Genomic DNA, 27,137 nt, shown 5'->3' on the forward strand with positions numbered 1-27,137 from the left:
CCCTTAAAATCGGCCTCGAACCATTATCGGCCACATCAATCATATATAACTTCACACTTTCATCCGACTTTAATATAACAGGAGGTACCTTATAATTTTCAGGAACTCTGCTTAAAACATACTTCACAACTATGTCACTACGCGAGCAACTCAAATTACCTCTTCTAATTATTTCATCAATCAACTCATCAAAACTAACCTTTGTGCTTACAGTAATTGGTATAGCTTCTTTGCTCTTCCCAATCCATTGCCAGCTACGTGCTTCCTCCACCCACTCACCAAAATATTCAACACCCAAAACAACTTGTCCCATGTGTAATAATAGCCAATTACCTGTAATGCAAGAAAAAAAAAAAAAAAATTCTTAAAGGCTGTACTAAGGGTTCAAATATTTTAAAAAGAATCTGCACCATCGCTTATATGGTCTGCTGTATCGCTTAAGCGATCATGGTTATTTATACTGGATCGCTTAAGCAATACAATTGATTGCTTAAGCGATCCAGTATAAATAACCATGATCGCTTAAGCGATCTTATGCCATTTACTGATCGCTTAAGCGATCTGCTCCTATACACCAGACTTTTACCAGATCGTTTAAGCGATCTATCTGCTGCATACCTGATTGCTTAAGCGATCTATCTACTACATTACCAGACCTACCAGATCGCTTAACAGACCTACCAGATCGCTTAAGCGATACACCATACCTAGAACACATTTTCAGTCATCTCCACTTACAATCGATTCCATCATACCCAGAACAAATTTTTAACAAATTTCACTCATTTCAACTTGCATTATATCAAACACAACCCAACAACCTAAACAACTAAATCAAAATCATAACCCAAACCCCATCCATTATTAAATCTTTGTAAATCTAAATATAAAATGTAAAAAGGAGATACACATACTTAGAAGAAATGTCAGGAGGAGGAGGAAGGGGATCTTTGGCGGAGAAGATGTTAATGGTGGAGGAAGAATAAAGTGTTAATGGCGGAGGAACATGAAGATATAGAGGAATGAGGAACAAGAAGATGTAGAGGAAGGAGGAAGAAGAAGAAGATGCAGAGGAAGAAGAAGAAGATGTAGACGAAGCTAAGAAGAAGAAAAAAAGATGCAGAGGTAGAGATGCGTTAATGGCGGGAAGGTGTTTGGGTTTGTTTGCAACAATTTATGGTTTGTGGGAATATAGTATAATTTTGAAAAGCTTACATAACAATTCATTAATCCTAATTAAGCACTAATTACCCTTAATCAGTAATATGGGGTGCGTTTGGTTTATTATTTTGTATAAGATTTTGGGGATAGCATTGGGTTGTTGGATAGGGGAGTATTACGAGGTGAACTTTAAAAATTTATGAAAAAGACCTTAGGTTTATTAATTTAATTAAAGACCCAGCTATATAAAATGACAAAAACACCCCCACCACCTGCAGTGCTAGATTTCGGCCACCACCGCCTGAATCTGGCCGAAAATTTTTGTTACGACACAGACCGGTAGGATCTGTGTCGTAACGCGTCGTTATGACCTTTTCCGGCTAGATCCACCACAGATTTGGTCGGAAAAGGCCAGATCTACGAACTGTTTTGGCTGTGACGACCAGAACAGACTAAAATGACGGCCATTTCTTTGGCCGTCGTTGACGACAGATCTGGCCTTTTTTAGCCAGATCCATTGTGGATCTGGATCTGGCCATTACCGACTATTTCTGGTGACTGTGTTACTATTGTGATAGATTCTAGCTACCATCAGTGGTGGTTGCCAGAATCTAGCAGGTATTGGTAGGTGGGGATGTTTTTGTTAGTTTTTAAACTTTTTTTTGAGAGGTATTTAATGAAATTAATAAACTTATAGGGTCTCAACGTAATTAAAAAAATAGGCTAATATTTGAGAATAACGTGTCAAACAATATTTGAAAAATAAGATTAAGAATATGGATAAAAATAATACGCCAAATGCACCCATGGCTATTTAGTTAACATTTTAAAATTTATAGCCTTTTAATTAAATGCAAAGATGTACTACTAAACTCCCCCGGTTTTGCAGCGCGTAGAGCATGTCCTTATAGTATACTCCCCCGGTTTTGCAGCGCGTAGAGTTTTATTAAATTTATATCAACATCACCGAAATTCTAACTACTAGTTGTTGTAAAGAAAAAGCTGATTAAACCATTTCGTCAACTCTCGATTCTTCCTCGGCAGCCAAGAGTCGGTGATTCACTGATAAACTGACAAAATGGTGGGACCTCTTAGGCCTCGGTTTGTCCTCTTTGGATCCTCCATTGTCCAGCTCAGCTTCAGCAATGGCGGTTGGGGCGCCATTCTCGCCGACGTTTACTCTCGCAAAGTTTTTTTTCCCCTCACTCTGTCTCTTGTTAGGACTATTTTAAGCAGCTAGATTTTTGTTTATTTATTTGTGTATGATTTTTCATATTTAGGCGGACATTATTCTTCGAGGATATTACGGATGGAACTCACGACGTGCCGTTGAGGTTCTTGATCAAGTTTTTCCCAAGGTATTATTACGACATTTTTGTATTAATATTACTAAATGTAGCTTATTTAGATTAATTCATTCCGTATGTTGTTTAAGCACTTATTATTTGAACAAGACGATGGAATAAGATGATAAATGATATGATAATTACCAGGGATATAAAAGTTGAGATTCTGTATAATGTGATAATTACTAGATGTTTGAAGTGGTTCCTTTTGTGGTGGTTCTCTGATCCCATCTTTATTTTATTGTATTGTCTTTGTTTGGCCATACAGGATGATGCTACACAGCCTTCTTTGGTGATTGTTTATTTTGGTGGTAATGATTCAATGGGGCCTCACTCATCTGGCCTAGGTCCTCACGTTCCGCTTTCTGAATATGTTGAAAACATGAAAAAGATTGCAAATCATCTCAAGGTTATTTCTTCACACAAGTTTTTTAAAGCTTCGGTTTCGTTAGGCATTTAACCCTCAATGCTTAAATGTATTCAGTTTTAGTTTTGTATTTGTTGCCATTGAACATCTCTCAAACTTAACTGACATTTCATGTTTCTAATGAAGAATGATATTTGACCCTCAGTCTAAATGTTTGAAAACAGAGTCTTCCAGGTGGTACCCGCATTATTTTTCTAAGTTGTCCTCCTGTTGATGAAGACAGAGTTAATCGAGGCACAAGGTGCTGTGATGTATATATCTGTGTTGAATTTTCTGTGTTTTTTGTGGCAAAATGTCAATTCTAAGGCTGGTATATCTTTTAATTCCAGTGGAATTTTTAGTGAGCTAGTTAGAACAAATGAGCTATGCAAGAATTACTCAGAAGCTTGTATAAAGATGTGCCAGGAGTTAGATGTGAATGTGGTTGATCTTTTCACTGCATTTCAGCAGAGAGAGAATTGGATGACTGATTGCTTTACGTAAGTTTGCTTGCCATATTTTCTGCACTTCCTTTTTTCTGACATGATCAAGATTGACAATATCATCATTTCTGATCTTCTTAGGCCAACTTATGTATCTGGTTTTTGTTTTTTCTGCAATTGAAGTTTCTCTGTTTTCTATATTCATAAGTTAGCTGGAGAATTTTCACTTAAAAAGAAAGTTGAAATTTACATACTTGTTTTGGGTCTTCTCCAATAGGCTATGGTGCCATAAAGCAGTAGTTAGTGGGAAGATACTTATTGGAATTCCTTTTATTATATATGCGCACTTGTGACCCACCTCATTTATGTATTACTTTTCTCATATTAGATGTTATATTCCACTACTGTCTTGGGGAAAATATTGTCCCGGTTATCTTCAGCACGGTGTTTCCTTTAAGGATAAATCTATCCTTACAAAGAAGTTTACAAAGTAGCTTACAAAGTGAAGGAAAAAACAAAAGAAAAAGGGAAAAAGAGAGAGAGAGAGAGAGAGAAATGATGAAGATGAAGGGTGGAGATTAACTTTGTATGCCTCCTTTGTAGGCTTCTTTGTAAGAATAGCAACTCCCTTCCTTTAATGCATTGTATTTGTTTAAACTTTTTTGTGGGTAGTGAGAAACTCATGGTTTCTGGCTGTCAGAATCAATTTTGGCAATTTATAGTGGTCTATATAATCGATGAGATTACTATGAGCAGGCCTTTGTTTCTAAAGAAAGATGAGCTATGGAAATCAACTTGGTTTTACTCACTTCCGAAGACAGCTTATAGCCATTAGTTTATTTCCAGTTTAGTTTTGATTACTGTTCACATCTTTTTGCTTGTATACCAAAAGAAATTTTCCTCTGAGAGCAAGAGACATGCACCAAGCCCAGGAAGTTGAAAATTTGCTTTACGTTGTCGTGGTAAATTTATGTGTGGTCCATTTGGGCAGTCTTCTCTTCTTGTCTAAGAAAGTTGAATAATAGGTTGTCATTTTAGTGCAATTGTTATTCATTTGTCATTCTCTATAGTGACATTTGTCTCTCTTTGAAATGACATAAACCAGTCAATGAATTGTCGAATGCAAATATAGTAAATTATTTTCTCTTGCCCAGAGATGGAATTCATTTGTCTGAGGAGGGGAGTAAGATTGTGGTGGCAGAGATACTGAAAGTGCTCAAAGAAGCTGAGTGGAAGCCATCTCTGCACTGGAAGTCCATGCCCACTGAATTTGCAGAGGATTCGGCATATGATCTTGTGGCAGCTGATGGAAAGACTACGTTAAATCCTTCTGAATGGACATTCCACAGAGAGATTCAATGGGACTAGGCTGCGGTTTCAGAATCATCCTAATACTATTTTGTCCTATAATGGAACTGTCGGCCAAAAATCTCACAACCAAAAAGGAAAAGGTTTAAATGATAAACACCCGAAATCAGAGATTGAGGGATGAATCAACTTAAAACATTTTAGTGTATCAGCCTGAAATTGTAAAGCTGAGAATAGAACCATTCATCCTTAATATTGTCGTATGTTATTCAGATTTTATATGAAATTTTTATTTCTATAGATGTTCACTTGTTCATTTTTATTTATTGAAGTTCTTTTCCAATATGTAATGGTGCAATAATCCAGGATTTGGTGAGATGATATATACCAAGTAAAATTTCCTTTTTATTATATTAGCACTGTCTTAAAACTTCTGATATGCGATATGCAAAAATACAATCTCAAGTTAAAATTGTTCTAAACTCCTGGATTATATATTGCTAGAAAACAGTATGATTAATAAGTTTTTTAATAAAGGCGTATACAGTGTGTGAAGTCTCTGATTTCAGCATCAATCGCTTGGCATTTATATATACCCAGTAGTAGACTTTTAAAGTGTTTCACAATCACATCATCAAAGAATTTGCCTTCTTGCTTTCAATGATGAGTGCAATGATCAGTCTCCCTCTTTGCTTTCAATCAGTTTTCGTTTTTGTCGTCACGGTGATGCACATTGCAAGTCGAGGGTTTTCATCATCGCTGAAAATAAATTCAGAGCACGAGTGCCTCATTCAATCGCTAATCTCTCTAGTACTAAACTCCAAAATTTTGATATTGATAGTAATAATTTGTATGGAAACATCCCTTCGGGGATAAGCAATCTCGTTCACTTAAATGCGTTGGATATGTTCAGTAACCAATTTTCAGGTACAATACCCGAAGAACAGGTAAGCTCCAGAACCTTGAATTTTTAGATCTGTTTACCAACAAACTCATTGGCCAAATTCCTTCTTCTATGGGAAACTTGTCAGGAGTCATCCCTTCTAGTCTAGGAAATTTGAAACAATTGGAAAATTTGGATCTTCCAGATGCGTAATGTACTGAGTCACACTTGCATGGCGCATAATTGTTGAAAACTTCAATGGTCGGTCTTCCACCTGTTGAAAAGCATGATTATACCATCAAAATCTATGAGAAATTCTCGATACTCTCTCGCAGATATGAGTTTCTAACAGAGAGTCAATTAAAGACAAGACTAATTAGACCCTTTTATGCTTAAAAAAATAAGGGTTGATGTAAGCTTACATTAGTAAGCATCAATCAGAGTTCAGGAAGGCTTTGCGTCGTCCAGAAGCTGCCATGTCGCCTCAAGACAGAAAGGATACGGTTGTCACCAACCCAACATATTCAGGTTTTGTCTATGAGTGAATAATGACCGTATACCTGTCCAAGCCTCAGATAATTTGAAGATATTACTTAAGTTATCGGCCAATAAAAGGTAAGGAAGGACTTGCGCGGCACATACCTACTTATAGATTTATAATCATTATCCTGAATTCAACTATTATAAATAAAAAACTCCCCCTTCTCATTTTCGAGATCTCTGTTTTTTACTTTGATAAATAATCAATGGCAAAGACAACCTACGAGAAAGAGACTGACTTGATATTCTCTTTGAATACTCAGTTATTGTACTTCTGCTCGCTGTTCGCTATATGCGACCACCTGTAAACTCTCATATATAAAAGAAACAGTTGATGTAACAATCGTTTTAGGCATCCGAACAACTTTAAAAATCATCTCTTTCATTTATTATTCAGTCTTTGCATTCAATAATATTGTTTAACCTTATCCTGACTCCTGAATCAGCTAATCATATGTAATTTCTAAAAATAGCTTAATACTTTACACTTGCGAGCCATTAGTGTCAAAACCATGCATTAACAAAACCAAACGCAGAAAGCTTAGCTGATTTGAATTTGTGCAAAATATGTGGCTTAAAGTTCAGAACTTTGAATTACTATGAACTTGTAAAGCTACAATTTCCTCCGAATGCAATCGACTAAACAAAAACAAAAAAGCTTATGGATCATACGAGACAGAGCCAAATTATAATGCAAAAACTCATTATAATGAAAATTTTTTAACACCTCAGCGTGCCACGGCTGATCTCTAGTTGAGCATCTCGAGGACCAAACTCTTCACCATCAGGTGAAGCTTCAATCATTTGTCCAAATTCCGCAAAGCTTTCTTTTGTTGCATCTATTGGCTTCAATTTCACCACCTCTTCTTGCTTCTTTATTTCCCATAATCCTTCATTTTCTCGGAAATATAAGCCAAACAGAATCCAATTCCAAACATAGCTTACCACAAATCCAATGATAGAAATTTGAAAGGTGAATGATTACCTTTACGTTGATCTAATAAAAATAACCAACACAATCATATTTCTCTGACCTTCTTCTCGGGGAGGTCCTTGTAATTAAATAAACTATTTAGGGCACTTAGAATAATTCTCATATTATAGGGTTACTTTAAAATTATACTAAAGGTCAGGGAAGGTGATTAAAATTAATCCTCAAATTTTAAACTACCCTCCACAATACTCATCGTTTTACCCTCCATCTCCAAATAAATCCCAAGACCATAATTCGAGTCACACGCAGTGACAGATAAACAATTGCCATGAACAAAACTACACCACCACCACTACCACCACCACCAAACCCAAACCAGGAATCAACTAAACCCCTGTTCTTAAGAACCCTAATTAAGATTCTAACGGAAGATACAACTGCCTTGAATCACTCACTCCACACATTCAACACCTCGCTCAGCCAATCCTCCTTTCTCTTCTCTCTTCCAAAACCCTAGCCAAGAGACCAAACACTCTCATCTCCTTCTTCAAATGGGCCCAGTCCCATTTACCTCCCTCTCTCATAAAATCCCCACTCCCTCTTCTTTCTCTCCTCCCTTCACTCTTTCAACATCACAAGTACTTGGACGCCAAATCTTTGCTCGTTTCTTTCATAAATTCTGATCGCCAACGCGTTCTTCATAGCTACATTGTTAATCCCAGTAACTGGGACCCCAAGAAATATGGTATCAAGCTGTCGAAACCGCTATTCGACACGTGTATTAGTGCCTATGTTCAGTCCGGGAAGCCCCACTTGGCTGCTTAGATTTTCAGTAAAATGAAGAGGTTGAAAGTTAAGCCTGGATTGTTGTCTTGCAATGTGCTTATAACTGGATTGGTAAGACACCCTTCTTTGCATTCGATTTTGCTTGCTAATAAAGTTTTTAAAGATATGACTAGTGTTCTTGGAGTTAAACCTGATACTACTACTATTAATGTGTTGATATATGGATGTTGCTTGGAGAAAAATTTTGTAGATGCACTTGAGTGGCTGAAAAACATAGAGGCTTTTGGTTGTTTACCTGATAATATAACGTATAATACGATATTGTGTGCTTTTTGTAAGAAAGGTGGGTTAGGTGGGTTAGGTGGGTTAGGTGAGGCTAGGGATTTTTTGTCAGATATGAAGAATAAAGGGTTGTTACCCGATCGGTGTACATATAATATTTTGATATGTGGGTATTGTAAGTTGGGGTGGTTGAAGGAGGCGGTGAAGATGATAGAGTTGATGACATTGAATAATTTGTTACTGGATGTTTGGACATATAATATGTTGATTAATTAGATGTGTAATGACGGAAAGTTGGAGGAGGCCTTTAGGTTGAGGAATGAGATGAAGAATCTGAAGTTGTTGCCTGATGTGGTTACTTATAGTTCTATGATAAATGGATGTTTTAAATGGTGTAGTAGTGCAGAGGCATTTAAGTTGATTGATGAGATGGGTGAGAAAGGAGTGAAGCCGAATGCAGTTACTCATAATATTATAATTCAGTGGTATTTGAAAGAAGGCAAAATAGAAGAAGCGAGTAATACTACGCGGAAAATGGAAAAAAGTGGGTTTCCACCAGACACTGTTACTTACAATACTTTGATAGATGGATATTGTAAAGCAGGGAAGATGGTTGAAGCTTTCAGAAGAATGGATGAGATGGGTAGGAAAGGTTTGAAGATGGATAGTTTTACACTTAATACCATTCTTCATACTCTTTGTGGGGAGAAGAAGCTTGATGAGGCGTATGACTTGCTTAATAAAGCAGCGAGAGGGGTTAGTATCTTGATGAGATGAACTATGGTACTCTTATCAATGGATATTTTAAGGACAAAAAGGAGGACCGAGCTTTGAAGCTTTGGGATGAGATGAAGAAGAAATTTTTTTTTCTGAGTATTGTTACCTATAACATTATAATTGCTGGGCTATGTCATTCAAAGAAGACTAAGCAAGCCATTGACGAGTTGAATGAGCTTCTTGAGAGTGGTTTATTCCCGAATGAAACCACATACAATACAATTATGCTTGGGTACTGCAGGGAGGACAAGTTGAAAAAGCATTTCAGTTTCACAACAAAATGGTTGAGAATTCATTCAAACCTGACGTGTTTACCTGTAATATTCTTCTTAGAGGGCTTTGTAGAAAGGGTATGCTAGAAAAGGCTCTTAAACTCTTCAACACATGGATTTCAAAAGGGAGGACAATTGATGCAGTTACTTACAACACGATGATATCAAGTCTATGCAAGGAAGGGAGATTCAAGGATGCATTTGATCTTCTATCTAAAATGGAAGAAAAAAAATTAGGGCCTGATCATTATACATTTAAAAACATTCATGGGGCACTAGCTGATGCTGGTAGGCTTCAAGATCAGAGGATTTCAAGTCTAAAATGGTTGAATAAGGAAAATTGAAGGATCTGCCAATTCAACTGGTACAGGGGCAGAGTGCGATGCCTACTGAGACTTCTAAGGGATTTGATTCAAGTTCCATTGCTTACTCAGAGCAGATCAATGAGCTCTGTAGTCAAGGGGAATACAAGGATGCAATGCGCATTTTTGAAGAAACAACACAAAAGGGTATCACTATAAACAAATCAACCTACGTGAATTTAATGGATGGACTAATCAAAAGGCGAAAATGCATTTCAAAAGCTAACTATAGTAGCTAATCTCTCCTGGATGCTTCACAACAGCATCAAATGAGAGCAGTTTGACATAGATTCAGCTGCTATTGAACACAAAAGGCAAGTTTTTTATACCAGAAGTTGTTTTATTTACTGAAGATCCTGCTAGCTTGCAATTCCCCTTTTGTGTGATATGGTTTGTGGTATTTCATTGTATTTATAATTTTTTGATATTTGGAATTAAATGATGGAGGTAGATGCATTGTCTGAACGCTGGTGCACATTGTATAGTTAGTGCCATAGATCGATATACATACGTTGCAGTGTATTGTGTATGTGTATACATGTATTAAAAGTTTGAAAATAAGTTGCTGCTATTAGTGAAGTGGGCAAGATAATGAATGTGTGCCTACTCCTTACCTTACTGATTATATTTCATAGCAAGGAAATGAGAAACCAACAACATTCAAGCACGGATATTGCAAGTCTGTGGCTTGTGTCCATATCGTGTATTCTTACCCTTGTTTTTGAATCAAATTTGTATAAATTGTGCATTCTCCCACTCTAGAAGATAAATGGATTGGAGTTTAAGAGATGCAATTGATAAGGTTAATGACTTATTTCCCCCAAATTTTGTGCAATATGCAAATCGAAGAAGCTAATGAAATTGAAGCTAATGAAATTGAAGCTACAACGAAATATGTATTGCTGTGATATTTCGCTGCGAAGCCTTCGAAATGGGAAAGATTTGTCCTGTCATAGTGATTCAACTGTTGGTTTGCTGGAAATCCTTCCAGTGAAGTTGGGTTGATCGGGATTGTATAGAGACCATAAGATCTGAAGATATTGAATGAACTGTCTCTCCATCCTTTTTCAGCTCTCTATATCGTTAATTCATCTGTAAGTAAGAATACGTGTTAGGTTCTGCACTTATTCGTTGATTCATTTGTGTATTGGTATATTAATTAAATTTATAAGTTGCATTAATTTAAGAAGAGTCAGAGTGGAGTTCTTCTTTTTATGTGATCGGTACTCGCCATCAATGTTTTAAAACCTAACCTAGGGTGAAACCCGGCAAAGTGGTCGGGTCTTGGGTTGATAGGTTTAACTGCTTTCACCGGCAGGTTAAACCAGTGACCAAAGGTTTGACATATAACAAAAATACTCCTAAAAATTACATGTAAGTCCCTATAGGTTTGAAATCTTGCAAAAAAAAAAAAAAAAAAAAACCGTAAGCACCACCGTTGACGTCGACAAATAGGGCATGTTTCCCACGACAACAACACTCCCTATCATCATGAAAATACTCCTTCCAGTCTTTTGACTAAAACCCATCTCACTCCTCTCCCGTTTGTCTCTCCAATCGCGGCGAGAATGGGCTTTTTCCGAAGATATTATTTTACAATTTTTGGTTGATTCACTAGTTGGAAATTGATGTCGCTGCCACCATTGCGCTCATCGACCATTCATCTTCAAAAGCCTTAACATTTCAACCTTCAATTGTTCATGAATTAATATTCTAATTTTTAGGGTTTTCAATGAATAGAAAAATTTGTAACCTGACCTGGTTTAGGCTTTGGGTCTCGATTGAGCCGATTCAACTGGCCAGACTGGGTTTTAAAACAATGCTCGCCATTCATATACTGAAGAATTATCCAAGTAAATGGTGCACTAGTTTGGCATGCCATTTATGTGCCTGTACTGCATTTTGTTGGAAAGGAACCAAATCTATGATATGAAACTAGAATAATCTAAGATTTTGATTTAAGATTTAAAAACTATGCGAAGCCTCCCTTTTCACTAACGTCGATAAAAGAGCACCAACGTTGCAAGGGTATTTGAGTAATCTTACCCACCTTCATTGACTAGTCCTCTCCTCGTCAAGTCTCTTGATCCACCTCATTACATTCTATCATGTGTCAGATATCATTCGCCAAAATTAACATTAGCAATAAATAAATTTGCTAATATTAAGAACAAACAAATATATCTGTGTTGAAAGAAATTGACTGAATGAATGCAGGCCAATGGGGAGAGGAAGACAACTGCCCAATTTACTTTGTGGAAATTAGAATTTTCAAAACGTTGTGGGTTGCCAACTGGTTTGCATTCCCGGTGTAGTTTTATATGGATGCAATGAATATGAACTAAATATGTAGGTTTCATTGGAAATTTCTTGGAAAAAGTTGATGCAACTTTCTAGTCCTTGTGGAAGATGTGTATGCCCCTCTTTCCTGTTCATGCTAATCAAATGACAAGAAAGTGTGTATGCACCATAGAAATTCAGAGGTCAACGTAGAATAAGACTGTTAATCACTCCCATCAATATCAAGGGTTGATCAACGGTAAGTGGAGGAAATAGCGTCTATCTTATCACAAATAGTTGCGATCATTTTCTGTATGAAGGGGGCGTTTTAGATTCATATTTTCAAAGTTATTTGTGGGTGAAAATTACTGCATCACAATTAACTCAAGTCCTTCGTTTAAAGTCTAGACTAATCGAAAAGGTGGGAGAAGCCCTATAAAGAAACAGTAAGACAAGCTCAAAGAATTGCCTTCTCAGTTTTAGAGATGAGTACAAATTTATGCAATTCAGTTTACTTCCAATTCTTTCTTTTTTGTATCACTATGATGCATGTTACAAATTTAGCTACTACTAGAGAACTAGCTGGAAAGGCGATGGATCTTGTTGCCTTGCAGAGCTTCAAGTTAAAGATTATTCATGATCCTCACGGGGTCCTGAACTCATGGAATGATTCTCATCACTTCTGTGAGTGGGAGGGCATTACATGCGGTCGCAAGCATAGAAGAGTCACCGTCCTAGCCCTAAATTCAAGAGGTTTGTTTGGCTCTCTCACTCCTTACATTGGCAACCTCAGCTTCCTGAGGGATATTGAACTGTATAACAACAGCATCCAAGGTGAAATTCCTAACGAAATTGGCCGCCTGCAAAGGTTAGAATCTTTAATGCTGCAAAATAACTCCCTGGTGGGTGAAATTCCAGCAAACTTGTCCCGTTGCTCCAGGCTAGCATTCTTGTATTTAGGACGTAACAATCTAGCGGGGAAAATTCCATCGGAGTTGGTCTCCTTGTACAATCTCAAAGAAGTAACTCTACATTACAACAAGTTGATAGGAGGCATCCCACCTTTTCTTGGGAACCTTTCCTCCCTGGAAGTTATATCTATGTCTTACATTGGATTGGGAGGAATTATTCCAGATTCATTGGGTCGACTGAAAAATTTAACACAGCTTGGACTCGGCGGAAACAACCTCTTCGGTCCAGTCCCGCCTTCCATGTACAATCTTTCTTCCCTTGAAATTTTTTCTTTGTCTGAGAGTCAACTTCATGGAAGTCTTCCAACAAATTTAGGGCTTACTCTTCCTCAACTGCTATATTTTCAAATCTCAGGAAACTTATTTAGTGGATCCATACCAGTTTCTTTCTCCAATGCTTCAAAACTTCAGTTCATTGAAATGATTTCTAACAATTTTTCTGGAAAACTGTCCGTTGATTTTGGAGGCATGAAAGATCTTGCATACCTAAACGTAGGCATGAATAACCTAGGAAGCAGTGAAGGTGATGAGATGAGTTTTATCGATTCTTTGGTCAACTGTAGCAATTTGTGGTCTTTGACTTTAGCTGAAAACCAATTCAGAGGAGCATTGCCTCATTCATTAGCTAATCTGTCTAAACTCCAAGATCTAGTCATTCATGCCAATCAATTGTATGGAAGTATCCCTCCAGGGATAGGTAATCTTGTTAACTTAGATATATTAGCTATGGATAATAACCAATTTACAGGAACACTTCCCGAAGAAATGGGTAAGCTTCTGAAATTACAGAGGATGATTCTTTTCAACAACCAACTCTCGGGACAAGTTCCTTCCTCTCTTGGAAACTTAACGTTGCTTAATGAACTTCGTATAAGCAACAAGAAGTTATCAGGAGTCCTTCCTTCTAGTCTAGGAAATTTGAAACAATTGTCTGTTCTGCATCTTTTCCAAAATAACCTCAATGGAACCATACCAAAGGAGATCTTCGATATAACCTATCTGTCAATTTCACTAAATCTTGCCCAAAACCATTTGGTCGGATCCATACTCCCAAACATTGGTAATCTAAAAGTTTTATCAGAGTTTGATGTGTCAGACAACAACTTGTCCGGTGAAATTCCAAGTGAACTCAGTCTTTGTTCTAACCTTGAATACCTTAAAATGGAGAGCAACTTCTTTCATGGATCTATTCCTCCATCTTTGAGTTCTTTGAGAGGTGTTCGAAATATTGATCTTTCTCGTAATAATTTGTCTGGAAAAATTCCAAAATTTTTGGAGGTTCTCTCTTTGGAGAATCTAAATTTATCCTTCAATGATTTGGAGGGAGAAGTACCAATGAAAGGAGTTTTCGCAAATGCAAGTGCAATATCCGTTTTTGGAAATAGTGATAGACTTTGCGGGGGCACAGCTGAACTTCATCTGCCTAAATGCATCAATGATGTTTCCAAGAAAGAAAATATGTCTCCAACATTCAAAATACTGATCTCTATTGCAACTGTCATTTCAGGATTAGTCATGGTGTTGTTTTTCATTTTTTGTTTGCGTAGGAAGAAAAGAGAAAATCAAAATTCTGAATCTGAACCAAAAACTCTTTTGAAAGTGTCTTATGAAATGCTACATAATGCAACCAATGGGTTTTCTTCAACAAACTTGATTGGTGTGGGTAGCTTTGGCTCTGTGTTTAAGGGTATAATTGATGAAGATGGAACTATTGTTGCAATCAAAATACTAAATCTTCAACACCGAGGAGCTTCCAAGAGTTTTGTGGCAGAGTGTAAAGCATTGAGAAATATCCGTCATAGGAATCTTGTCAAAGTCATAACTTGTTGCTCAAGTATTGATTTTCAGGGTATAGACTTCAAAGCTATTGTTTACGAGTACATGCCAAATGGAAGTCTTGACAAGTGGCTTCACCAAGGTGCAGAAACGGAAGAAGAGCAAGCTGAAGTTCAAAATCTTACCCTTGTTCAGAGGATAAGCATTGCAATTGATGTAGCATCTGCTATAGATTATCTCCATCACCGTTGCCACATGCCAATCATCCATTGCGACCTAAAGCCAAGCAATGTTCTGCTAGACAATGACATGACAGCTCATGTTGGGGATTTTGGGCTAGCAAGGTTTCTTCAAGAAGTCTCAATTCCAAATCAAAGCAGCTCTATTGGAGTAAGAGGAACAATTGGCTATGCAGCCCCGGGTAACCGCAAGACTTTTGATTATGATACATTGATATTAACACATGCTTTCTATAAAACTTGAACAGGAAATTACTTGTCAAAAGATTATATACTTTCTGATATCATTCTTGTTGGATTACAGAGTATGGCCTTGGAAGTGAGGTGTCAACAAACGGGGATGTCTACAGTTATGGGATCCTGATGCTGGAGATGATAACAGGGAAAAGACCTACAGATCTTATGTTTGAGGGAGGGCTTAATCTTCACAAATTCGCTAGAATGGCCTTGCCTGACCGGGTGATGGACATTGCGGATCCAGTGCTTCTAAATGATGATGAAGAGGCGTCTGCAACTAACCATAGGTTGAGGGCAACAAGAGACAAGAGCAGAAAGGACTGTCTCAATTCTATGGCAAAGATTGGAGTGGCATGTTCAATGGAATCACCACAAGATCGAATGAACATAACAGATGCTGTTCATGAGTTGCAACTGGTGATGAACATCCTTCTTGAACATAGAACTTTGTTCAACAGGCAAGGAGGTAAACTTCAAAAGATTCAAATAACCTTGCTTGTATTATATTCTGTTTTCTCTTTTTTTTTTTTTTTTTTTTTTCCTGGTTAATTATTATATTATTCAATTTCTTTTTCTATTTTCAATATCATCATAATTTCATATTATATTTAATTCTTTCATTTTAATTATTATTATTTTACATAAATTTATAATGTCTTCCCAAATGAGTTTTACGTTCCATCCACGAAGAAATTGAAGCCTTCAATCATTTTCACCATTTCCTCAGAGGATGAGTTGTAATTCACAACCACATTCAGTCAGGACGAGGTGTAGCCAAACACATGTGAGCTGCGAGTCAACGGGCACGGACATAGCCAACCCCCCTGACCGTCAAAGAGGGTCGTGTCCGATGTCTGGCGATACTTCACCAAATCAAAACGGCCAAAGATAAATGGGGAGGGGAAAGAATCGTGTGGGATATGTAATTTATGTGGAACCATTATTGGGGCTGAGAAGGGGACTTCGACGATGCGACGACACGTAGAGAAGAAGCATCCAAATAAATGCATCTTCAAGCGGATCAGGTAGACAAATTCAAACCAACTTAATTTTAATCCACAATCTTCAACTCTCTCAACATGCAATACAATACACATGTTGCACAGAGAGGAAATAACAAGATATATAGTTGCTACAGGACTCTCCCATTGTTTATCTGAAATCCTTTTTTTGTTAATATGGTAAAATTGCATTTTGTCCAGCATAACCCCTGTTAGTAGAACTGCAAGTAGAAGAGATATACTAAAACTTTATAACAAAATAAATAATCAACTTAAAAACGAATTTCAAAATTTTAGGAATATTCTATTGACTCAATCAGACATATGGGCTGTAGACCAAAAACTGATTTTTTAACTGTTATAGTATATTTCTTAGATCAAATTGGGGTTTACAACAAAAATGATAGGTTTTAAACCATTATATGAAAAACATAGTGCTGAAACTATTTATTTTACAATTCTTGAAGTTTTGCAAGAATATTTATTACGATAGAGTTGTAGCACTAACGCTTGATAATGCAGCTGCTAACACTGCGACAATATCTTTATTTGAAAAGAAATTGGATCCGCTTGGTGAAGGCAAATTTTATCACCAGAGATGTGCTTGTCACATCATCAATTTGATAGTTAAAGTAGGTTTAGATGCTATACATTCAAAGATGGGAGGGTGCGTAGAGCTATCGGATTATCGTCGGCGGTAGCAATAAAAGATGGCAGGGTACATCAAATATTGTAAGCAAGAGGACCCACGGTTCGACCTTTGAAGTTATGTACAGACATGCCTATCAGTTGGAACTCTAACTACTGATGTTGGAAAAAGTTTTGCCAACCGCGAAACAAATTACAGATTTCGTCAACCGGAAGAACTATCAGAGGAAGTTGTCAACTATAATGATTGGGAGGTTTGTGAACTTTATTCATTTCTTAAAATTTTTTTATGATGCTACTAATACATTAAGTGGTATTATTATCCAACTACTAATTTAGTGTTAGATGTTTAGTTCAAATGCTAAAACTTTTGATCAATATATATATGATAACATTTTTAGTGAAATTGTTTCAAGTATGGAAGAAAAATATAAGAGATATTGGTTAGATATTCCATTCTTATATGGATTAGGCCTTTTTCTAGATCCTAGGTTTAAATTATCCGTAGTTAACGATATAATTACTAAGTTAGGCCATTATTTAGGACATGATTATACGTCTTATTTGACTGACTTTAAACACAAATTGGATAGGCTTTTTTCTTTATATGAGAACAGATATAATGGAAGTGAAGGGAAGTGGAAGTGGAACGTCTAGGAAAGGCGATCAGGACCTTGATGTAGCCCCCCCTCAAGGATCGAGCAAGTGGGCGTTGTGGGACGTGGCGGAAGCTCCAGCTCTAGCTCCAGTCGTACATACAGACCAAATGAGATGACTCGCTACCTACAGGTGGACTTGACCTTTATGACGATGAAAGAGCAACTTGACTGGATATTCTTCAATGGTGGAACCAACAAGAAAGTCAATTCCCCATTATATCCCAAATGGCACGTGACATTTATCTGTGCCGGTTTCTACAATTGCATCCGAGTCAGCATTTTCAATGAGTGGTCGGATTGTTGAAGACAGAAGATGTTCTTTAACCGATGAGATGATTGAAGTGATAACGTGTTTACGGGATGGATCATGCAGAAAGAGACTACAAACAGCCCTGAAGATCCCGAACTACTCGAACTCTTTAGAGGGGATACAGATTTGAATAATGTAACTAGTGTTGACGATGAAATTGAAGATGAATAATTTAATAAAAAAAATTATTTAATTGTTTATTTGTGAAGCGTGAATGTGTGAAATGTGAATATTACATTTATGTTAAAAATTAAAATTAACTATTAATTTATTATTTTTTAAAATTAATTAATTTTTAGAAACTTACTAATCAACCCCTAAAAAATACTAAAAACCCCCTATAAAATTTCGTTTTGCCCCCAAAATATAAAAAAATTGAGGGGGGAAAATAAAATTTTTCAAACCCCATGGGACCAGTCCCGACTAGGCCTAAGGCCTGGTCCGGGTCCTGGTTTTTCTCATGGGCCTGGGACTGGTCCCAGGCCCATGAGAGACTGGTCCCATTTGGGACCAGTCCCAAGGGACTAGTCCCAAACGGGCCCAGGCCTGGGCCCGCAAGGGACCGGTCCCTTGCCCAGCTCTATTTTAGATGGTTAAAGCCCATTTGATAGATATTGGGTCATATTTTCGTCAGGATTAGACACCATTACGATATCTTTAATAGAGATGGCAATGGGCCCGATATTTTCGGGTATTCGGCCTGGCCCGGCCCGAAAAGGGTGGGCTTGGGCTTGGGCTTGGGCTTGGGCTTGATTTTAAGGCCCGACCTCGTGTACGGGCCGGACATGGGTATATCTTTAGGCCTAGCCCCAAAAATTTTAGTATTAATTTTACTAATTTATCCTTATACTATATATTTAATTACAATATTATCCTACATATACATATCCATTTTTCTCAAACCCTAACCTCAATTTTCATCCCATATTGAAGGTTTAACATGTTAAAATTGCCTTTAAATGAGTTAGATGGTTTTGGTTCAACTTCTAAAAGTGGATTTCACCATAACATATTATGCACAATTGAAAAGTTAGTATAATCAAATATTATGGAGTTTTAATTGCTCACATATTGCTTAAATTATTTGCGGAAATAGTTTTTAAAAATAGCTTCAATTAATATTTAAAAACTATTTCTAAAATTAAAAATATAAAAAAATTAAAAATTAAAAATATTTAAAAATAAACATTATTAAAAAAGACAGGCTTGAGCCGGGCCTGCGGTTATAAAAAACCCGTCGGGTCGGGCTTGGGCTTTGCCTATCATACTCGTAACGGGCTCGGGTTGGGCTTGAACCTATGTCATGAGTCGGGTTTGGGCCTGGGCCAAGGGGTACCCGGTCCCGGCCCGGCCCATTGCCATCACTAATCTTTAATAAATCCGCTTTTCTCTTTTGTCACTTGATAGATGTCGGGTCATATAAGTAATTATATCTTTTTTAAAATTGTTTGATATTGACCTTTGCAACTTTCTATGAATCCTTGCGGAAATTTGTTCATTCTTGGTGGACTTCAAGTAATAAAAAAAACATAAAAGAAATTATGTGCAAAGTGCAATTATGATCACCATTCTATGAAATTTCTTGACCACGATAAACCAAACTGAATGATAAAAGTCTATGTACAGTGAGTTAAAGTCCTTTTGGAGTCCAGACTAGCGTCAACTACCACTAAATTGAACCCTGAGTTTCACAAACACTTGCAATACTCGCTTTACGTAAAGTACAAGGAAAAGAAAGCTGAAGGAATTGGCTACTCCATTCTCTTTGCTTTCAGTTCGCTTTTCTTTTTTTGCATCACTATGATGCAAGTTACAGGCTTACAGCTTTTGCTAGTTCTTCCAGTTTGATCACTAGGGAATTGGCTCAAAACGAGACAGGTCTTGCTGCGTTGCAGGCGTTCAAGTCAAAGATTATTCATGATATTGACTTCTGCACCATTCTATGATTATTTGTAGAAATTTAATGTTATACACTCATGCTCATCAGTTCTTTACTAGAAAATCAAGAGGAATGAGGTAGACTCCACTTAAATTTGACAAAAAAACTACGGAATTGACCAATTTCTTCTGTACAGCACAGAGGACTTGAGTATTTTGAAAAATGAATTGAGGCATAAACATTTTCTGAACAAAGCTTAACTTGTTTAAAGCTTTTGCAGAACATCCATTTAGACTAAAGCAAGCGAAACGTGTGGAAAACAAACAGCCATTACATGAAAACAGAGAAACTGTTCGCTTTCAATTAAGTTGATGAAATTAACAAAAAAATGGAAGAGAAATCACCAGGAGTTTCAAAATCAAATCAACAGGCCCACTAACTTGACTCAGTCGGCATTTGAGAATGGACTGGGGAATGATTTTAGTCTGCATTTGGTGCGAATTACAATAAACTAGTGATGTAGGACATATTTTTCTAAACTTAGAATTTTATTTTATTTCCTTTTTATTATTTGATTTTCCTATACTTAGGGTGAATGATACATTCCCTATGGAAAGTTCAACTTCTCCAAGCATCATAATGAACCACGATACTCAGAAATCTCCTGAAAAATGTTTTTGCAACTTCCTATATTTTTAGTGGAAGATATTGACTTTTACAACTTTCTATGATTCGTTGCGGAAATTTATTTATACCTCTTGTATAAAAGCTCCACTAAATTTATTTATACCTCTTGTATATGTTAAGAAAATGTATTTAGAAGAACTGAAAACAATGAAAAGAAAGGAATTCATCTCTTCTCATTAATAACAACGTTTACATCAATATACATATATATACAACTTGTAAAACAACCGTTTAACTAACTCTAACTAAAAGCTAACAAACTCTAACTATAACTTCCAGCTCAGCACTTAGCATAACGAACTTTCACAGCTCAGCTTCTCCTCTGTCAACTTGCTTCTTAACAAACTCAACACTCCCCTTCAAGTTGACACTTTGTAGATGTCCTTAATACCAAGCTTAGCCATCAATTTCTCATGCTGCTGTATACCTAAACCTTTAGTCAAAATATCTGCAATCTGGTTTCCAGTTGCAATATATCCTGTGCGTATAACTCCTTGCTGAATTTTTTCTCTTGTAAAATGGCAGTCAATCTCAATGTGTTTGGTCATTTCATGATACATTGGATTGGCTGCTATTTGTAATGCAACTTTGTTATCATAATACAACAACACAGGTTGTATTCCTTCTACTCCTAATTCATCCAACAAACCAAGTAGCCAAATTATCTTAGATACACATGCTGCCATGCTTCTGTACTCTGCTTCAGTAGATGATCTAGCTATAGTACTTTGTTTTTTTGACTTCCACGATATAAGAGATTCTCCAAGCTTGACACAATACCCACTTACTGACTTTCTACTCATTTGACAAGCTCCCCAATCTAAATCACAATATGCAACAAGTTCCATTTTATTGCTTGAGGGCATTAACAACCCAAGTCCAGGATTTTGTTTAATATACCTAACAACGCTTAATGTTGGTTCTAAGTGGGACTCCTTAGGTGCATACATGTATTGACTAAGTGTTTGTACTGAAAAGGCTATGTCAGGCCTTGTCATGGTCAAATAAAGCAGTCTACCAATCAACCTTTTATAAATGGATGAATCCTTTAACAGCTTATCCTCTGATGCAGGATGAAATTGTTTATCATATTCGAATGAAGTAAGTTTTGAATTCTGTTCAAGTAAAGTCTTAGCAAGCTTTGCATTGGCTAGTCCAGCTTCTAATATGAGCTCCAACGCATACTTCCTTTAACTCATAATCAAAACTTCCTTTGATCTAGCAATCTCAATGCCAAGGAAGTACTTTAGCTCACCAAGGTCTTTTATCTTGAAGCTCCTTTGTAGAACATATTTCAAACCAAGCAACATCTCCTGATCATTGCCAGTGATTAAAAGATCATTTACATAGACCAATACAATCACTATCTTGCTGCTATTCCTTTTAGTAAATAGAGAAAAGTCATATTTGCTCTGCTGATATCCATGCTTGATTGGTGCTTCTGTCAGCTTAATATTCCATTGTCTGCTAGCTTGCTTTAATCCATATAAGGATTTGAGCAATCTACAAACCAATGGCTCCCCCTGATTGAGAAAACCTTTAGGTAATTCCATGTAAACTTCTTCAAAAAGATTCCCCTGTAAAAAAGCATTATACACGTCCATTTGCATGAGTGGCCAACCATGAATAGATGCTAAAGCCAAGACACCCCTAACTGTCACCGTTTTAGCAACTGGGCTGAATGTATCAGTATAGTCATTGCCTTCCTGTTGGTTGTAGCCTTTGGCTACAAGCCATGCCTTGTACCTCTCAAGGCTGCCATCTGAGTGATACTTAGCCTTAAATACCCATTTGCATCCTATGGCAGATTTGCCTGGTGGAAGAGGAACCAAGGTCCATGTTTGGTTAGCCTTTAAGGCAGCAATTTCTGCCTGCATTGCAGCCACCCACTGGGGATCATGAACAACCTCTTCATATGTAGTAGGTTCATGTATGCAAGAGATAGTAGTGAGAAAGCATTGATAGGAAGGTTGAAGATGCTTGTAAGAAACATAGTTGGTGATTGCATAATGAGCAGTAGGAGATATACAAGCAGTGAGCCGGATTGGTGGTTTAACAGTCCTAGAGGATCTTTTGAGGACTGGAGATGGTATAAGAGGTGATGAAATATTAGGAGAAGGGTCATGCGCAGAAGATTCTGATAAATCAAGTGGCTCAGGTGAATTGTCATGTGGAAGAGTCTGTTGTGGTGCATTAATTGGTGAAAGTTGGTAAGGCAACTCAAAGTCCTCAGGATGTATAGGTGAAGAAGAATGATAAAGAGGCAAAGCTGAAGATGATTGAGAAAGAAAGGAGAAAACATGCTCCACAAACTTCACATCTCTACTTACAAAAAACATGCGGGTTTCCAAATTCAGCAGCCTATATCCCTTTTGAGTTGCTGAGTATCCCATGAAAATTGATGGAATAGCTTTCTTGGCAAATTTATCTGTTGAAGGTAGATGAGTTACATAACTGAGACAACCAAACACCCTAAGATGATCAATTGGTGGTGGTATTCCATGCAACATTTCATAGGGAGACTTGTTGCCTAAAACAGGAGATTATAACCTATTCACCAAATAACATGCAGTGAGAATGCAGTCACCCTAGTATTGAAGTGGAATTCCAGCTTGGATTTTCAAAGATCTAGCCACGTCCAACAAGTGCCTATGTTTGCGTTCTGCCACCCCATTTTATTGAGGGTGTAGACACAAGAGCTTTGATGGATGATGCCCAAGGATGTAAACAACTCAGTACAAGCAGTGTTGAAAAACTCTCCCCCATTATCTGATCGAATGAATTTGATAGAAGCAGCAAAATGATTCTGGACCAGCAAACAAAATTTTTTAAGATGGAGGATGGTTTCTGACTTATGTTTCATTAAGAAAACCCAAGTGATCCTTGTATGATCATCTACTATAGTGAGAAAAAACTTATGATGATCAACGATGGGATGAGCATAAGGGCCCTAAACATCTATATGCAATAAATCAAAAGGATGAGATGCTCTAGTATGACTTGAAGTAAATGGTAATCTGACTTGTTTAGCTAAGGGGCATATTTTGCAATCTGCCACACATTTTATATCATTCTGAGTAAACTTTATTGAAGGAAAATATTTCAATTTGAGAATAGGCACATGACCAAGCCTTTTATGCCACAATTCAATAGAAGATAAACAATAATTATTATGTAAAGTAGGAAGATCTTCGTGTACTGCAAAAACTTGAGAAACTTTGGAGACAGCAGATAGATGTTGAGGCACAGTTGGTGTTGCATGGTGTTTGAAAGGCAACAAAAAATATAAACCTTCAAGTTCTCTACCAATCCCCTTTACCTTCCCACCGAAGAGGTCCTGAAGTATACAAAAGTCAGGAAAAAAAGATATGTAACAAGACAAATCTCTTGTCATCTTTGCAACTGAAATCAAGTTGAATTTGAAATCTGGAATATAGAGAACATTGGTGAGTTTCTGGTCAGAAGCAAGATAATGTGATCCAATATGAGAAACTTTAGACACATGACCATTAGGTAATCGAACTGATGTAGAAACAGGTGATGATGCTAAATCTGATAATAGATCAATACAAGGGGACATATGATGACTAGCCCCTGTGTCTAGAATTCAAGATGTTTTTTGCCTAGTGAGGATAAAAAACACTTTATACCTATCATGTTCACCATTCCATCTGCTGTAGGAGCAGTTGAGTCCTTGTTCAAGAGTTTGAGGATCTCTTCATATTGTTCCTTAGAGAATACTGGAGCAGCAGATCCTGAATTGTTGGGCTCAGCATGATTAGTAGATGGAGCTGAAACAGTGTTGACTGAAGATTGAGTTCCTGTAAATTTCTTTTTAGTAAACTTAAAATCAGGAGGATAGCTAATGAGCCTATAACAATTTTCCTTCTTATGGCCTCTCACACTGCAGCGCTCACAGGTAATATTCCAGTTTTTCTTTCCATTAGACTGTTGCTATGATGATGATGATGAGTATAAGACAGTGGATTCCAGGGAAGACTCTAATGTGGTAGATCCTGTTATGCTCCTTTGACTCTCTTCTGTTACAAGCATGGAATAGGCTTGGTTGATATTAGGAAGTGGATTCATCATCAAGATCTGTCCTCTTGCTTGCACATATGTCTCATTCAGCCCCATGAGAAATTGCAGAAGTTTTTTATTCTACATATGTTCTACATACGTTTTTGAAATCTCACATTCCCACGTAGGTAGTTGTATGATAGATCCATATTCATCCCTAAAAGTTTGAGTTTAGTATAATAAGTGGATATAGTTGAGGTTCCTTGTGTTAAAGTAACAATACTCGATGCAACTGAAAGATTCTTGAACCATTGATTTTGTCAAATCTCTCCTTTAAATCTTGCCATACCAGATGTGAATTAGAAGCATACATTATATCACTCAGCAATTCTTTACTTATAGAGTTCATAATCCAAGAGAGTACAATGGCATTGCATCTGTCCCACTACTGTTGCAAGTTAAGTGAATTTGTGTCTCTTTTACAAGTTCCATCAATAAAACCTATTTTGTTCTTAGCAAGCAATGCAATTTTCATTGATCGACTCCATAGTGAGTAATTTTCTATTCCAATGAGTTGAAAAGAAACTAAGATAGAACCTGAAGTGTCCGAGGGATGCAAGTACAAGGGATGATTGAAGTCCACTACTAATGAACTTTGATTATTCTGAGATCCAATTCCAGTCGAGATGTTGTCATTTCCTTCAGTTGCCATTGATGTTTTTATAAAACCGAGCTTGCTCAAGAGTTTGAGTGAGGAAAAGCAAACAAAAAGTATTAAAAGATTTGACAAAACAGAGCTGAAATTGAATAGCAAAGCAGTACCAAATCAGGTGAAAAAGAATTTGATGATTGAACAAGAATTTCAAGCCTTAGATCAAGGCTCTGATACCATGTTAAGAAAATGTATTTAGAAGAACTGAAAACAATGAAAAGAAAGGAATTAATCTATTCTCATTAATAACAACGTTTACATCAATATACATATATATACAACTTGTAAAACAACCGTTTAAATAACTCTAACTAAAAGCTAACAAACTCTAACTATAACTTCCAGCTCAGCACTCAACATAACGAACTTTCACATCTGAGCTTCTCCTCTGTCAACTTGCTTCTGAACAAACTCAACAGTATAAAAGCTCCATTCACTCTCATCTTGATTTTTCTCATTCCTAGTGGACTTCAATTCAAAAAAAGAATTACTATGTGCAATTATGATCACCATTCTATGAAATTTCTTGAATTGGAGACTCAGAAAAGAATAGTATTATTCAAATATTCTCTTGCTTGATGAGGTCTTCGATTGCCTATTTAAGATCCCGACACTCATCGGTGTGATGTCTATTATCCCTATGATAGAGACAATACTTTCCATTGTTTCTGGCTAAGGAGAGATTCTTCATGGGCTTTGGCTCTCCGAGCAGGCTGGCCTCCTCTGACTTATTCAGGATGACAGATACTGAGGCATTCAGAGGAGTGTATTGATTCTTGTCGCGATCGCAACAAGGAACTGGGGTATAAGATTTCTTGGGCTCAAACTGCTACTTCTTTCCTTTTCGCTGATCGTTATTAGCCCATCTGTGATCAATCCTCCTACTACTCTCCCCCCGGTTGAGAACACTGCTCGAGGGACCGGGGTCATGGCAATTGAGAACGGCCACATAATTTTCAATTCGGAGCTATTTCTTGGTGAGGTTATAAAAGCAAGTAAGGGAAACATCGTCCTTGGATTACAGTTCCTTCCACAAATCTGTCTGCGAGCGAACTTTCGCGATAATGAGAGTCCGAATAGACTCTTTAGAAGTATGAGCCACTTTGTAGAGTTCCCTATGGAATCTGTCTATGTAAGATTGGAGAGATTCATCTCTCTGTTGTCGTATGTTACTTAGGTAGCTCAACGACATTAAGAATTTCCTGTTCGCCTGGAAGTGTCTCAAGAACGATGAGTTCATTTAAGGCCATGAGTTGACTGATCTCGCGGGAAGCGACTTGAACCAGCGCTTGGCATGGGTAGTCAGGATTACTGCAAAGCAATGACATTTGGCTAAGTCGAAGACTTAGTTGAGTTCCATGAGGTCGTTGAACTCGTACAGGTGATCCTGTGGGTTTGAATTCTCATCGAATGCCCGCATTTAGGGCATTCTGAATCTCGATGGGAGAGGAGCAACTAGAACTGCTAGAGAAAAGGGAGACACCTCTATAACCTTCCCACGCTCATTCTACTGAGCCTTAAGCTGATCCAACGCTCGCTGTAGTTCCTCAATCTGAGGCAATATAGCTGCTTGGGGATTACTTTCCGCAACGTGGCTTTGACCCTAACGGTTGCAGTTGAGGAAAGACCGCAAATCGGGCTCTTCCTCAACTTGGTCGAAAGCTCCAGTAAACCTTGACACATGCTGGCTGGAGCCGTGTGAAGGCATTAAGTGATTCAGAGAATTTTCCCGATCTCCATGGTGGTCCTAACTGACCTGCAGATGACAGGGATTTCCCGCATGACAATGGTCGAGGTCGTCATTTCGGCGATATTGGGAATCCCCCCACCTTGCACTTTTGTGGGAGTGCCCATGCGATGTGGTGTGGGACGGCTCATGCTGTGATATGTCTCCGAGTCGCAGTGCCACAGGTATTCTACCTGTTGTGCCACCGGTGTTTGTTGGTCCCTCGGAGGCCTTTGGTCCGCTATTCGCCACTTGCTTTCCCCTTCTTTGGTGCACTACAGTGCGCATGGTATGGGCTTTTGCCCTTTTTCACACTTTCGCGTGACCTGCAGACATTTTTTGTAATAGCACCGATTCATTGGATTCTAGTGGCATGACCCGATCCAAATGGTCTAGCCTTTGGCTAACCGTTTGGAGAGTATTATTGAACCTCTCCAGGTAAATCATTACGGCTGGGTCAAGTCATGAGCTTGAAGGAATATCCGCCATGAT

The 27,137-nt window shown here is 37.5% G+C and overlaps 2 protein-coding genes and 1 pseudogene across 2 annotated transcripts; all 3 read left to right on the forward strand.

The window, feature by feature from the left end:
- Nucleotides 1-2,167: 2,167 nt before the first annotated feature.
- Nucleotides 2,168-4,933, forward strand: LOC116122563 (GDSL esterase/lipase CPRD49-like). The gene is made up of 6 exons (XM_031408396.1): nucleotides 2,168-2,350; nucleotides 2,442-2,519; nucleotides 2,776-2,916; nucleotides 3,099-3,175; nucleotides 3,264-3,413; nucleotides 4,511-4,933. Exons 1-6 carry the CDS (start codon nucleotides 2,240-2,242, stop codon nucleotides 4,722-4,724), a joined length of 771 nt encoding a protein of 256 aa, XP_031264256.1. The 5' UTR covers nucleotides 2,168-2,239; the 3' UTR covers nucleotides 4,725-4,933.
- Nucleotides 4,934-7,349: 2,416 nt separating this feature from the next.
- LOC116122530 lies at nucleotides 7,350-9,739 on the forward strand (annotated as a pseudogene).
- Nucleotides 9,740-12,322: 2,583 nt separating this feature from the next.
- LOC116122531 (probable LRR receptor-like serine/threonine-protein kinase At3g47570) lies at nucleotides 12,323-19,567 on the forward strand. The gene is made up of 3 exons (XM_031408372.1): nucleotides 12,323-14,948; nucleotides 15,071-15,461; nucleotides 19,438-19,567. The coding sequence occupies exons 1-3, from the start codon at nucleotides 12,323-12,325 to the stop codon at nucleotides 19,565-19,567; spliced, it is 3,147 nt and encodes a 1,048-aa protein (XP_031264232.1).
- The last annotated feature ends 7,570 nt before the right edge of the window (nucleotides 19,568-27,137 follow it).

The sequence above is a fragment of the Pistacia vera genome, unplaced genomic scaffold (genome assembly GCF_008641045.1).
Source record: "Pistacia vera cultivar Batoury unplaced genomic scaffold, PisVer_v2 Contig135, whole genome shotgun sequence".
In the NCBI taxonomy this organism is placed as follows: Eukaryota; Viridiplantae; Streptophyta; class Magnoliopsida; order Sapindales; family Anacardiaceae; genus Pistacia; species Pistacia vera.